The 15,610-nt window shown below is 41.5% G+C and overlaps 1 protein-coding gene across 1 annotated transcript in view; it reads right to left on the bottom strand.

The window, feature by feature from the left end:
• Window positions 1-15,610, bottom strand: part of UPF2 (UPF2 regulator of nonsense mediated mRNA decay) — a 122,670-nt gene that overhangs the window by 95,485 nt on the left and 11,575 nt on the right. The window contains 2 exon segments of the mRNA XM_017886701.1: window positions 12,007-12,639; window positions 12,641-12,784. Of these exon segments, the coding sequence (XP_017742190.1) occupies window positions 12,007-12,639; window positions 12,641-12,784 (777 nt within the window).

The raw sequence follows: 15,610 nt of genomic DNA on the forward strand, positions 1-15,610 counted from the left end.
TTAAAAAACAAAACTGAAGAGTTTATTCTGAAGCAAATTATATTAAAGGGATAATAATGGCTCTAAGAGATTTCAAAACCCCTAATGACAATTACTATGTAACATTATTCCATACTTGAAATCAGAAAATATATCTCAGAATAACATAACCCAAAACTTTATTTCTCTTAACAAGTTCTGACATTCTGGTCATCCAAGGAACAAACATCCAGTCCACTGAGATACATAATCACACTAAGGATTTCTAATACATAAGCAGTAGCAAGGTGATGACTACCTTAGGAAAACAAAAATGAACAGTACTTTTCCTCACTTTCACATGGGGATTTGCCTGTGACTGTGCGCTGGCTCCATTAAAAGTGATTTCATTCTATGATGGTTCCCTGAGTCTGGGTTCCAGTTCCTCTCCAGTCCTGCTGGAACCAAACTAAAACTATAAAGCTTCACTGATACTCCTTACCCTCCCCTTAATTCCATGATCAAATGCATTAACAGCACTAACTTACCTAACTAATGAGTAGGTACTTAAGTTACTATTCAGTGAAAATAGTCCTCAAGGAAAGTTTAGATTTGGGGTTTTGCCTGTCTGTTTTATAGCTCCATAAGCCTCTTACTACCATATTTTTTTATTATTATTATACTTTAAGTTCTGGGATACATGTGCCAAACGTGCAGGTTTGTTACATAGGTATACACGTGTCATGGTGGTTTGCTGCACCCATCAACCTGTCATCTACATTAGGTATTTCTCCTAATGTTATCCCTCCCCTAGCCTCCCAACCCCCAGTTTTTATTCTTGTGTTTTGTTTCGTTTTTAATATCTTACACTGAGCACTTGGTTAACAGGACAAAATACCAATTAATACAATTATGACTTCTGTTATATATAAAACTGACAGATGTAGCCATATATACTTTCCTCGACATCTAAGTAATACACATTTACTGAACTGACTAAATCCACAGCATGCAGTAAGACGATACACAGATGAAGCAGAGAAATAACTAATTATAGTGCCTGAACATTTAAAGCCCAAGGATTGGCTAGGCACAGTGGCTAACGCCTGTAATCCTAGCACTTTGGGAGGCCAAGGAGGGTGGACTGCTTAAGTCCACAAGTCGGAGACCAACCTGGGCAGCATGGTAAAACTCCATCTCTACAAAAAACACAAAAATTGGCCAGGCGCTATGGCTCACACCTGTAATCCCAGCACTTTGGGAGGCTGAGGCGGGTGGACCACAAGGTCGGGAGTTCAAGATCAGCCTGACCAACATGGTGAAACTCCATCTCTGCTAAAAATACAAAAATTAGCCAGGCATGGTGGCATGCACCTGTAATCCTGGCTACTCAGGAGGCTGAGGCAGGAGAATCACTTGAACCCGGGAGGCGAAGGTTGCAGTGAGCCAAGATCACACCACTGCACTCTAGCCTGGGGGACAGAGCAAGACTCCATCTCAAAAACAAAAAAAAAACAAAATCAGTTGGATGCAGTGGTGGGCATCTATAGTCCTAGCTACTCAGGAGGCTGAGGAGGGAGGATCACCTGAACCCAGGAGGTCAAGGCTGCAGTAAGCTGCAACTGTGCCACTGCGCTGCAGCCTGGGTGACAGAGTGAGACCCTGCCTCAAAAAATAAATAAATAAACCCAAGGATCATTTAGAAATTCTAATGAAATTAAACATGCTTATATGTAGACTAAAAATGTCAGAGTATTTTTTGTAATTTTATGAAACTCATAGGAAAAGGTTTTCAGTTTAATTGTTTTTGAAAACCCATGTGAGAGAACTAAATATTACATAACACATCTGACCAACAAGTATCTCTGCTTTCTATCAGTTATCAAAAAATATGACCAAAATTTCTCATGTGAATTCCATGGGAATGTATCACAGAAAATATAACCAAAATCAAGCTGAAAACATGATTTTATCATATATTTTAATTACTGCCTTTTAGAAATACATCAATTACATAAAGCTGAATTTAAGCCATTCTTTTGAGAATATCATGAAGTAGAGGTCAGCAAACGTTTTCTGTAAAGGGCCAAACAATGTGTATTTCAGTCTCTGCAGACCATTTGGTTTTTGCTGAAACTGCTCAACTCTGCTAACATAACACAAAAGAAGCCACAGATAATATGTAAACAAATGAGGGTGACTATAATAAAATTTTATTTATGAACATTGAAATTTGAACTTGAAATCATTTTCATGCTTCCCAAAACATTCTACTTTTGACTATTTTCAACCATTTAAAAAAGTAAAACCATTCTTAGGTGACAGGCTGTAGAAAAACTAGTCATATGCTTAATCTAGCCCACAAGCCATAGTTTGCCAATCTCTGTCACACTACTACATGTCTTATAAATTAGTGCATTCCCTCCTGCAATATCATTGCACACTAGAGAGGTACTTGTCCCCTTTTACAGATGTAAACAGTAAGTAATGAGAACAAAATCAATGCCAACTCTTACGCTTTGTTATAAAAATACAAAAAAAAAAAAAATTGCCCTCCTTTCTGCAACATACGTGAGACATCACTGTCCAGAAGAATCTCTAAGGTACATCAGTCCTTGATTTTACGGAGTATTTTTTTTTTCATTTCATTTTGTTTTGTTTTTGAGAGGGAGTCTTGCTCTGTTGCCCAGGCTGAAGTGCAGTGGCGCAATCTCGGCTCATTGCAGCCTCCACCTCCTAGGTTCAAGCAATTCTCCCTGCCTCAGCCTCTCACATAGCTGGGATTACAGGAGCCTACCACCACACCCAGCTAATTTCTGTATTTTCAGTAGAGTCGGGGTTTTGCCATGCTGGCCAGGCTGGCCTCAAACTCCTGACCTCAGCCTCCCAAAGTGCTGGGATTACAGGCATGAGCCACCGCACCCAGTTGAATGTTTTTTATATTACTCATTTAATATTATAGAACCAACCAAAAAAAACCAGTCAATTTTTGAGTCAAGCATTATACATCATAAATGAGAAAATTCATTAATGCCTAAAAAATTATAATATTAAGAGAACTTTTTTCTTCTTTTCCATTTTTTTGACTTTTAAATATTTCCTTCATTTTATTAATTTTGTTTTGTATTATCCTAAAAAATAAATTTTATTTTTATTTATTTTTATTTTTTTGAGACAGAGTTTTGCTCTGTCACCCCGGCTACAGTACAATGGCACAATCTCAGCTCACTGCAACCTCCGCCTCCTGGGTTCACGCCATTCTCCTGCCTCAGCCTCCTGAGTAGCTGGGATTACAGGCATGCGCCACTACGCCGGCTAATTTGGTATTTTTAGTAGAGACGGGGTTTCTCCATGTTGGTCAGGCTGGTCTCGAACTCCCAACCTCAGGTGATCTGCCAGCCTCAGTCAAGCTACTAAAGTTTAAGAAGTTTAACATAAAATTTATAAAATCATAAAAGACAGAAAGAGAAATTCTCATTCAAATGTCTTTCAGAAAGGTCAGGCAGGCAATCTATCAATAAAAGCTAACTAACATTTATTAAATGCTTACAATGTGCCAGACACTGTTATTAAGTGTTTTTACACATATGAATTCACTACATGATTCACATTTACCTCAGAGTTACAGAACTATTGTTATGTGCATTTTACAGATGGGAAAACTGAAGCAGAGATGCTAGGTAACTTGCCCAAGATTGCAGAATGTGCAAATGACAGTGCTCTAGCTCGCGTCCACGCTCTGAAATACTGGACTATGTTGCCTTTCAAATTATAATTATCCACTTTGTACATTCTAGTGAAGTTCAAATGTCTCTCAAACACATTCACGAAGACAAGCCTTCACCACAGAACAGCTTATTCTATTTCCTCTTCTGGGTCCCTCTCTCCTTTGGATTTGACTTGGTAAATATTGAGTGGCTAACATGTATACTATACACTTCAAAAACAAGTGCTAAATGTAAATATGAATGGATATTATATAATTGTGAAAAGTACAGTATGAAGAGGAAGAAAATAACCTGACTCTGTCACTCACTTTCCATGTTATATTGGGCAAGCCCTTTAATCCCTTTGTTTTACCATCTTCAAAATACAGGCATTTATACAATATAGGTACTGTTAGGATCAATTAAGATCACATAGGCCAGGTGTGGTGGCTCACGCCTGTAATCTCAGCACTTTGGGAGGCCAAGGCAGGAGGATCACTTGAGCCCAAGATATCAAGACCAGCCTGGCCAACATAATGAGACCAAGTCTCTACAAAAAAATTTTTTTTTTAATTAGCCAGGGGTGGTGGTGCATACCTGTGGTCTCAGCTACTTGGAAGACTGAGGTGGGAGATATCAAGGCTGCAGTGAGCAATGACTGCGCCATGATGCTCCAGCCTGGGTGACAAAGCAAGATCCTGTCTCAAAAAAAGGGACCATATATGTGATTCATTATGTTAATGTAAAATGGTATTTTCATAAGAAAAAAAGTGCCAAAGCCTAATAAAGGAAAGGCAAGAACTTCAATGCCAAATTCTATTAATCATTAGCCAAATTAAAAAGGAAAATAGTCTTGACAGGAATACAGAACATTCATTCATTTTAACTTTGACCTTGTGCAATCATACAAAATTAAATATAACACATGGACAAAATTTCTAAAAGAATGATCATGAAGAAGACCCCAGAAAAACTTCTGGGTTTTATATCTCCTCCAGCATTCTGTCAAATTTTAATAAAAATTGGCCTTGGAATTATCTTAGATTTTCTTGGCTGGACGCGGTGGCTCACGTCTATAATCCCAGCACTTTGGCAGGCCAAGGCGGGTGGATCACTTGAGGTGAGGAGACCAGCCTGGCCAACATGGTGAAACGCTGTCTCTGCTAAAAATATAAAAATTAGTCGAGTGTGGTGGCAGGTGCATGTAATCCCAGCTACTCAGGAGGCTGAGGCAGGAGAATCGCTTGAAACCCAGGAGGTGCAGGTTGCAGTGAGCCAGGATTGTGCCACTGCACTCCAGCCTGGGTGACAGAGTGAGACTCTGGCACAGTGGCTCACACCTGTAATCCTACCACTTTGGGAGGCCGAGGCAGGCAGATTGCGTGAGCTCAGGACTTCGAGACCAGCCTGGGCAACATGGTGAAACCCTGTCTCTACTAAAACACAAAAAATTAGCCAGGTGTGGCAGCATATGCCTGTAGTCCCAGCTACTTGGGAGGCTGAGGCAGGAGAATTGCTTCAACCTGTGAGGTAGAGGTTGCAGTGAGCTGAGATCATGCCACTGCACTCCACCCTGGAGACAGAGGGAGACTCCGTCTCGAAAAAAAAATTATCTTAGATTTTCTTTTGGTTTCATTTTAGAATTCATTTATTTATGGATGTCTCATAATCTTGTAAAAAGACTCTAGAACACAGCAAAGCAAAACTGTACCCATTAAAATGGGTACTACTACTACAGCACAGTCATTTAAACACAACTAGAATATCTAGGAGACAATTTTAGAGCTCTTAGAACATTACAGCTATAACACTAAGTCTAAAGTACAGAGAAGTAACATCTTAATTGTGCTTAAATACTACCAATTAATTAAACAACCTACCTGTGAAGCAAGGTACAACTCACCTGGAAGGAAAGTGAAAGTAAAAGCAGTACCATTTCATTATTGGCTGATGTGCTTTTAAGTTTCAGTATCAGTCAATAATGCCTCGAGAATTATCATTCATAAAAGAAACCTGACTTTTTTTTTTAACAATGGGCAGAGGAAAAAGTCTGCATACTACTTAAATGTTTTTTCCTGAACTTTGTCAACCCACTGCTGTTAGACTAAGCCTGCAATCATGAAGGTACTAAGTCATGGGTGCTGAAGAGAAACTTGTTACCACTTCCATCAATTAGAGAGAAAAAAAGGAATAAAAATACATCGAGATTACTCAAACAAGAATTCTGGCCTACTACCTGAATTCATGATTTCACTACACTGAAAGAAACAAATTCTGTAACATAACTGAGTTATAGCCAATAAAAATTAAATCACTTCTTCATCCGATTAAATGTCCAAAATACACTAACAGAACCTCTACAATATTTCAAAGTACGCAGCATTTCAAAGCATATAAAGAGCACTTAACATTATAACAGGCAAAAGTCACTGAGAAAGTAAGGCTATTAACTCCAAATAGGCAACTACTACTGAACGATATTTTTAAATTTCTAATAATTGTAAATCACCAGGTCAATCACTTAACCAAAATGTATAATAAAAAATAATATTCAGCTGGGTGTGGTGGATCACGCGTGTAATCCCAGCACTTTGGGAGGCCGAGGCGGGCAGATCACGAGGTCAAGAGATCGAGACCATCCTGGCCAACATGGTGAAACCCCGTCTCTACTAAAAACAAACAAAAAAAAATACATAATTAAAATTAGCTGGGCGTGGTGGCGCATGCCTGTAATCCCAGTTACTCGGGAGGCTGAGGGAAGAGAATCAGTTGAACGTGGGAGGTGGAGGCTATGGTGAGCTGACACCATGCCACTGCACTCCAGCCTGGGCAACAGAGCGACCCTCCATCTCAAAAAAAAAAAGATATTGGCCAGGCAGAGGCTCATGCCTATAATCCCAGCACCGTGGGAGGCCCAGGCAGGCGGGTGGCTTGAGCTCAGGAGTTTGGGACCATCCTGGGCAACATGGAGAAATCTCGTCTCCACCAAAAATACAAACAATTAGCTAAGTGTGGTGGCACGTGCCTATAGCCCAGCTACTCAGGAGGAGGACTGCTTGAGCCGTGAGGTGGAGGCTGCAGTGAGCACTTCAGCCTGCCACTGCACTCCAGCCTGGGTGACAGAGTGAGACCTTGTCTCAAAAAAAAACCAAAATAAAATAATAAAAGATATTGAATAAAAGGTTTAAAGAAATTTAACTACGTAGGAATCTTAAATATCAGCTAGCTTAGTTTTCTTGCTTTATCGCACTTCAGGGAAACCTTACCGGAAGAACGATTGCCCATTATTTAGTACTATGATAAAGAAAAACCTCAAAATACCTACTGGGTGAGAGGTGTAGTGGCTCACACTTGTAAACCCACAAGTTTGAGAGGCCATGGCAGGAGGACTGCTTGAACCCAGGAGTTCAAGGCCAGCCTGGACAACAGTGTGAGACCATATCTCTATGTTTACAAAAATTCTTTTAAAGGTTGGGGTAGAGGACAGACACGGTGGCTTACGCGTATAATCCTAACACTGTGGGAGGCCAAGGCAGGCGGATCATCTGAGGTCAGGAGTTCGAGACCAGCCTGGGCAACATGGCAAAACCCCGTTTCTACTAAAAATACAAAAATTAGCTGGGCGTGGTGGCATGTGCCTGTAGTCCCAGCTACTTGAGAGGCTGAGGTGGGAGAATTGCTTGAACCCAGGAGGCGGAGGTTGCAGCAAGCTGATATCACACCACTGTATTCCAGCCTGGGCAACACAGTGAAACCCCGTCTCAAAAAACTTATTTATTTGTTAATTAAAGGTGGGGTAGCACCGAGCACAGTGGCTCACACCTATAATCCCAACACTTTGGGAGGCCAAGGCGGGAGGATCACTTGACCCCAGAAGTTTGAGATCAGCCTGAGCAACATAGGGAGCTCTCTCTCTACAAAAAAATTAAAAAATTAACCAGGCATGGTGGCACGGGCCTGTAGTCTCAGCTACTTGAGAGCGTGAGGTAGGAAGATCCCTTAAACCCCAGGAGGTCAAGGAAGGCTACGCTGAGCCATGATCACACGACTGCACTCTAGCCCAGGTAACTGAGTGAGACCCTGCCACAAAAAACAAACCAACAAAAAAAAAAAAACCACACAGCTACTGGATAATGACTGGGAAGCACAAAATGATCATTTTAGCAGAACACCATAATGTACCCTCGTAGAAGGTAGGAAACCCTCATTAGGCCAAGTAGGGATTGTGCATTAATCCATTCCTCATGTTTTTTTCACTCAGTCACGTATCTGCATCTTCACTAGAGTGGCTGCTCAAGTTGAAGCGATCCTAAGGCATAAGTGATTTATTAAGCCATATGCCAACTATTTTCTACATGGTGATTAAGATTCACACATCCTCAAATCATTACATCTAAATGGGCAAAGTCTCCCTTGATAAAAAGGTTGTGATGGCTGGGCACAGTGGCTGACGCCTGTAATCCCAGCACTCTGGGAGGCAGCGGCAGGTGGATCACCTGAGGTCAGGAGTTCGAGACCAGCCTGGACAACATGGCCAAACCCCATCTCTACTAAAAATACAAAAATTAGCTGGGTATAGCGGCGCAGGCCTGTAATCCTAGCTACTTGGGAGGCTGAGGTAGGAGAATTGCTTCAACCCGGGAGGCAAAGGTTGCAGTGAGCCAAGATCGTGACACTGCATTCCAGCCTGGGAGACAGCACAAGACTCCATCTCTAAATAAATAAATAAATAGGCTGTGACAATGCTAAGGTCAGTTTACAGAAGTACACTTCTCTAATAACTATGGATTAATAGTTCTGTATGAAATGGATAAAAGTTTCTAGGGAAAGGCCACAAAGCTGTATTCTTAACAACATCCTTTTCAAATTTTTATCAATGATTTGAATAATAAAATAGAAGAGCTGCTTATCAAAGCTGAATATGACCAGAAGATAAGTACTATTCAGTTTTTATTTTGAGACAGGGTGTCTCTCTGTCGCTCAGGCTAGAGTGCAGTGGTGCGATCATGGCTTACTGCAGTCTCAACTTTCCAGGCTCAAGTGATCCTCCCACCTCAGCCCCCAAGTAGCTGAGACTACAGGCCCGTGCCATCACACCCAGCTAATTTTTCTATTTTTTGTAGCAATGGGGTTTCACCATGTTGCCCAGGCTAGTCTCAAACTCCTGGCTCAAGCGATCCTTCTGCCTCAGCCTCCCAAAGTGCTGACATTACAGGCGTGAGCCACCGCGCCCAGCCAGTACTGTGTATTATTAATATACATGTAATCAATATCCAAAGCTTTCATAAAGCTAAAATAATATACCAAAAGCATCTAAATAAAGTTTAGTAGAGATAAGCAAGTACACATTTAGGCTTTAAAAATTGTATTTCACTAGTTTAAGGTGAAGAAGCGGCTTGTCAGCAGTTCATATGAGAAATGAAGCTTTAGTGCAAATAAGTTTAACAAAAACCAAAAGAACGACAAGGTAGCTATAAAAGCTAAGACAATTTTAGGTCACAGATAGAAAAGAATGCATCCAAAACAAGTACCCTAAGAATAGTGAAGTGTCTGGAAATCACGGAGCAAACTGAAAGAACTGGAGGTATTTAACGTGGAGAAGAGAAAAGGGAAACATCACAGCAGTCTGTGAATATCTGAGATACTGTCATGGGAATAAAAGTGGAGACGTATGTCCTCTACCAGTGTTCCTCAAACCATCTGTGGTAAAGGGCCACCTTTCCATCCCCAACCATTGGACACTTTCGTAAAAATATAGTAGGAATACCATGACCATTGAAAACTCCTATAAACCTTTTTGGGGGTGGGGGGACGGGGACGAAGTCTCACTCTTATCCCCCAGGCAGGAGTGCAATGGCGCAATCTCAGCTCACTGCAACCTCTGCCTCCCGGGTTCAAGTGATTCTCCTGCCTCAGCCCCCTACAAGTAGACAGGGGCCTGCCATCATGCCCAGCTGATTTTTGTGTTTTTAGTAGAGATAGGGTTTCACCATGTTGGCCAGGCAGGTCTAGAACTCCTGACCTCAGGTGACACACCCACCTTGACCTCCCAAAGTGCTGGGATTACAGGTGTGAGCCACCATGCCCAGCCTGAAAATTCCTATAATAATTTCTAAGTGCTCACTCTCACTTTCTGTGTTTCATTCATTGTGAACAGGTAAAAAGTTCATAGATCTCCTACTTCAAGTACCTGTATTCCATCCCTACCAGAAAAAAGAACCAAATCAAAGGGAACCATTTTGTGGCAAGTTAAATTTCCACTTGATGTAACAAAGAATTCCTAGCCCATAAGTGTTACCAACAGTGCAATGGCACAGACAGAACTGAGCTCCTTTGGGAAGTATTCAGAGGAAAAATAATCTTATCTGTTAGATAATCTATAAAATGTTTTCCTACTTCGGAAAGGTGAATGGATTGGATTAAAACATCATAGAATCTCTCCACTCTCCAAGATTCTGAGTCCAATCAAAAGCAAATACACACACATATACCCTCAAAGTAGCCAAGAACGAATCAATCATTAGCATACTATTAGCATACTTACAAATCATCAGTTATGATGTATTAGGTAGAATGTATGAGGAAAGGACTATGAAACTGACAAAGCATGTGGAAATCATAATTAAGAAGCCCTAAGTAAGTGAGAAGTATGAATAAAGCACCACCATAATCCTTTTTAGTCCATTACTGATGGTACAAGTACATTCTCAGGTTGCCTCTTCAAAGTTTAAACCAGTCCTCGCAAATCAAAACACAAAACAAGGATAAGCCTTTTCTTTTCCTAAAAGAACTATTGATAACACCATTGCCATCTTAAATTCTCACCTCTGAGTGACCTTCAGCCACAAAGATTTAACCACACAGTCTCTACCTTGACCCTGCCCTAACTGTACTACTGGCATACACTATTCCTGTTCAATCTTCTGGTTAAGTCAATCATCTTCTAGCGGTAACTACTTAAACCACTCCTCCCCTACCACAGACTTATGAAACTAGAAAAGGATATTCTCCTATACAAATTTCTGATCAACAGTAATTTCAGATTCTCAACCATGCAATATAGTTGTAGAAATATTAAAATAGTTTAATACTAAGCCACATGCTATGGCTATTACCTTCTTTCTACACCCCCTCAGCCTCCCTCCAAATCCATCCTCCACAGAAACTGATCTAATGCCCAGCAACTCCATCAACTTCTAGCTTCTTGTTGCTCTTCAGGTACAAATACTACACACTAGTCTACAATACCTTTTAACAATCAAAATTGGCCCCAAAGTCAGGTCTTTTCACCAATTACCACAGGCACAGTACGTTCCTCATTTAGAATTTTAAATGAATGCCCCCAGGAAGAAGACTCCTACAAATGAGTTTTGAAGTTGCATTTAAGAAATTTTTTCACAGCTACTCGGGAGGTTGAGGCAGGAGAATGGCGGGAACCCGGGAGGCGGAGCTTGCAGTGAGCCGAGATCGCGCCACTGCACTCCAGCCTGGGTGACAGAGCCAGACTCCGTCTTAAAAAAAAAAAAAGAAAAGAAATTTTTTCGGCTGGGCGCGGTGGCTCAAGCCTGTAGTCCCAGCACTTTGGGAGGCCGAGGCGGGCGGATCACGAGGTCAGGAGATCAAGACCATCCTGGCTAACACCGTGAAACCCCATCTCTACTAAAAGATACAAAAAACTAGCCGGGCGTAGTGGAGGGCACCTGTAGTCCCAGCTACTCAGGAGGCTGAGGCAGGAGAATGGCCGTGAACCCGCGGGGCGGAGCTTGCAGTAAGCTGAGATCCGGCCACTGCCCTCCAGCCTGGGCGACAGAGCAAGACTCCGTTTCAAAAAAAAAGAAATTTTTTCACAGCTTATTTTGTGCATTATTTCCCAAAACTCTAATCTGAAATACCACTGGTAATTAATGACTCATTTTCTTAAGAAGAGCAACAGTGACGTACATAACTTAAAATACAAAACAATGAAAGCAAATCTGTTATAGAGAGAACACTAAAGCACACAGAAAATTATTAGCAGGTAAGTTTAAGTGACAGAAAAGGAAAATTTACCACTCAATTATTAAGTAGTGTTTAAAATCACAGGAAGAATACACATTCACAAGGTGAAAATCACCATCTACTTGGCAGATTTTTTTTTTTAAATCAGAAACAAAATCTACTGTAGACTCACATTAAAACACGAATACTCAGACTGTTCTACTTTGAAATTTTCCTGGAATGTTAAGAAATCACCTGTAAGGAGCCCTTTTCCATAAGTTCTTTCAGTGGCATGAAGACTTTAAACATTTTAAGTATGAGCTCCAAAATAAATTCTCAACTCTGAGAAACATTTGAAAATCACCTGTTTTGTCTCTCAGTATTCTGGAGCTCCCTGTGGTCCCTTTTCAGGTGTTTGGTCAAAGACGTAAAGTACTCTTTTAAAAGATTCTGGAAAGGCTGTTGTTTCTCTGGACTAATTATCTCACTAGGAGGAAAACTCAAATTAAACTTCTCTGCAGCACTCTTTACTTTCCTTGGTACAAGTCCAGCAATATCATCTCCACAATGTCGACAGAAACTAATCACTACAGAGACATGAGTGTGGGACTCCCGATCAGCATTAATAATATTTTTTAGCTGTTCATAGATTAAGGAAAGACCTTCCTTGTCAGTGAAAATCCCAACTATTGTCAATTCTGCAATAAAACGCAAATCAGTTCTTAACTTGGTAATGTTAGGTGTTTTCTCCTCTTTCCTTGCTTCAAAATGTTTTTTCCAGACCTGAAGAAGAGATGGGGCAAAGTCAGCATAACGCTGGTGAAAGAGAGAGCAGAGATGCACAGCACAGTTCACATCAGAGATTTTCAGTTTTGCTTCCACAATAGAAGCTACAGCTTCTGCAATGTATTTGCTTAAGTTTAGGCCATTAAAATCATGGGACAAGGAGTCTCTCTGCTGTTCTGTAATAGTTTTAGTTTCTTGACAAAAGCAGTATTTTCTTCAAACTTGAGTCAAGGCGGCTAAAGAAGTTTTCCTCTGGTCGGTTGTCCGGAGCATTTTGGTTTTTGCTACGAAGTTCCTTTCTTAAATGATGTCGTTCCCAAGCTTCCTGATGAAGCTGAACGGATTCTTCTTTTTCTCTATATAAAACAAATAAATACATAAAATACTCTCTATATTTTGAAGCATTATACACAAATCCCCTAAGAGTAAAAAGCCAGTGAAAAAAATTATCTAAGTATAAAAATTTACAAGATTCAAAAGGCCTTTCACTACTTTTAAAGACATTTTACTGGCCGGGCGTGGTGGCTCATGCCTGTAATCCCAGCACTTTGGGAGACCAAAGCAAACAGATCACCTGAGGTCAGGAGTTCATGGCCAGCCTGACCAATATGGCGAAACCCCATCTCTACTAAAAATACAAAAATTAGCTGGGCGTGATGGCACACACCTGTAGTCCCAGCTACTCAGGAGGCTGAGACACAACACTTAAACCCAGGAGGCAGAGGATGCAGTGAGCCAAGAACGTGCCACTGCACTCTAGCCTGGGCGACAGAGCAAGACTCCGTCTCAAAATAAATAAATAAATAAAGACATTTTACTAATGACTTACACTAACAAGTATTATCTTAATGAGAAGCCCAGTACTATAGGTTGATAACAAATGTCATAGAGCGGAGGATACTGACTAGATTAAAATTAAAAATCATTCTGCCAACCAGCAAGTTAACTAGGTAAGACATATAATGCTACTATGAAAAATACAGTATGTTTGGGAAGGATATAAAATGTGAAACAAATAAAAGCAACGGGCAAAGAGAAAAGAAAATATCCACAAAGAATTCTTTAAAGAACTAGCACTACAAGGCCAGGTATGGTGACTCTGGGAGGCAGCACTTTGGGAGGCAGGTGGATCACCTGAGGTCAGGAGTTTGAGAACAGCTTGGCCAACATGGTGAAACCCCGTCTCTACCAAAAATACAAAAATCAGCTGGGCATGGTGGTGGGCGCCTGTAATCCCAGCTACTTGGGAGGCTGAGGCAGGAGAATTGCTTGAACCTGGGAGTCGGAAGCTGACGCTGCAGTAAGCCAAGATTGCGCAACTGCACTCCAACCTGGGCAACAGAGCGAGACTCTGTCTCAAAAAAAAAAAAAAAAAAAAGAATTAGTACTATAAAAGGACGCATTAAAAATGTTTTGAGGCCGGGTGGTGGCTTCACGCCTGTAATCCCAGCACTCTGGGAGGCCGAGGCAGGCAGATCACAAGGTCAGGAGATCGACACATCCTGGCTAACATGGTGAAACCCCATCTCTACTAAAAACAACAAAAAATTAGCAGGGCATGGTGGCACGCGCCTGTAGTCCCAGCTACTCGGGAGGCTGAGGCAGAAGAATCACTTGAACTCAGGAGGCAGAGGTTGCTATGAGCCAAGATCATGCCACTGCACTCCAGCCTGTGCAACAGAGCGAGACTCTATTTCAAAAAAAAAAAAAAAAAAGTTTTGAAATGTTAGATATTGTTTTTCCATACTCAGCACATTAGCCAAACCTTTAACAAAGTACCTTGCCAGGTTTGGACTCTTAAAAATTCAAGCGATTTAGAAAATTTGGAAAGGAACCGGAAGACAACTATCAAAAAAAAAAAAAAAAAAGTTTCTTGAGACGGAGTCTCGCTCTGTCGCTCAGGCTGGAGTGTAGTGGCCGGATCTCGGCTCACTGCAAGCTCCGTGTCCCAGGTTTACGCCATTCTCCTGCCTCAGCCTCCCGAGTAGCTGGGATTACAGGCGCCCACCACCTCGCCTGGCTAGTTTTTTTTTTTTTAGTAGAGATGGGGTTTCACCGGGTTAGCCAGGATGGTCTCGATCTCCTGACCTCGTGATCCGCCCGTCTGGGCCTCCCAAAGTGCTGGGATTACAGGCTTGAGCCACTGCGCCCGGCCCAAATAAGAAACTTTTAATAAAAAGCTAGTAGACTCAGTTTATACCAAAAAAATAACTAAAACAAATATACCCATTTTCCTCTAAAAGACAGAACAATTTAAATTGCAGAAGTAATAAAATAGGCAAGAGTGAGGGGTGACAAACAATGTGATTTTGAAATTTATTGACATTTTTGAGATAACAAAATATGTAACTTAAATCTCCACTTTGGGAAGCTGAGGTGGGAGGAGCCCAGGAGTTAAGACCAGACTGGGCAACAGAGTGAGACCCAATCTCTACAAAAAATTTTAAAAATTAGCTAGACGTGGTGGCACATGCCTGTAGTCCCAGTTACTTGGGAGGCTGAGACGGGAGGATCGCTTGAGCCCAGGAGGTTGAAGCTGCAGTGAGACATGATCACACCACAGCTCTCCAGCCTGGGTGACAGAGGGAGGCCCTGTCTCAAAAAATTATACACATATCTATAAATCTCTAAAAAAGTAGATTTTCATCTTTCTGAGATAATCACCCTTGAGTTACAAGATAATTATTTGATTTCTCCACTAAAAACTACAATATATTAACAGAAAGGTGGCCTCTACCACTGATAACATGGACAGCTGAGTATCTCTTTGAAGTCTCCCAGCAACACACAAATACAAAATGAGCAGTGAAAGTACATTTTAAGAAAGTATGTACAAGGCCGGGTGCAGTGGCTCACGCCTGTAATCCCCAGCACTTTGGGAAGCCACGACGGGTGGATCACCTGAGGTCAGGAGTTTGAGATCAGCACGACCAACATGGAGAAACCCTGTCTCTACTAAAAATATAAAAATTAGGCCGGGCGCGGTGGCTCAAGCCTGTAATCCCAGCACTTTGGGAGGCTGAGACGGGCGGATCACGAGGTCAGGAGATCGAGACCATCCTGGCTAACACGGTGAAACCCCGTCCCTACTAAAAATGCAAAAAAACTAGCCGGGCGAGGTGGCGGCGCCTGTTGTCCCAGCTACTCCGGAGGCTGAGGCAGGAGAATGGCGTAAACCCGGG

Source organism: Rhinopithecus bieti, unplaced genomic scaffold (assembly GCF_001698545.2).
Source record: "Rhinopithecus bieti isolate Rb0 unplaced genomic scaffold, ASM169854v2 scaffold_13900, whole genome shotgun sequence".
NCBI classification, from domain to species: domain Eukaryota; kingdom Metazoa; phylum Chordata; class Mammalia; order Primates; family Cercopithecidae; genus Rhinopithecus; species Rhinopithecus bieti.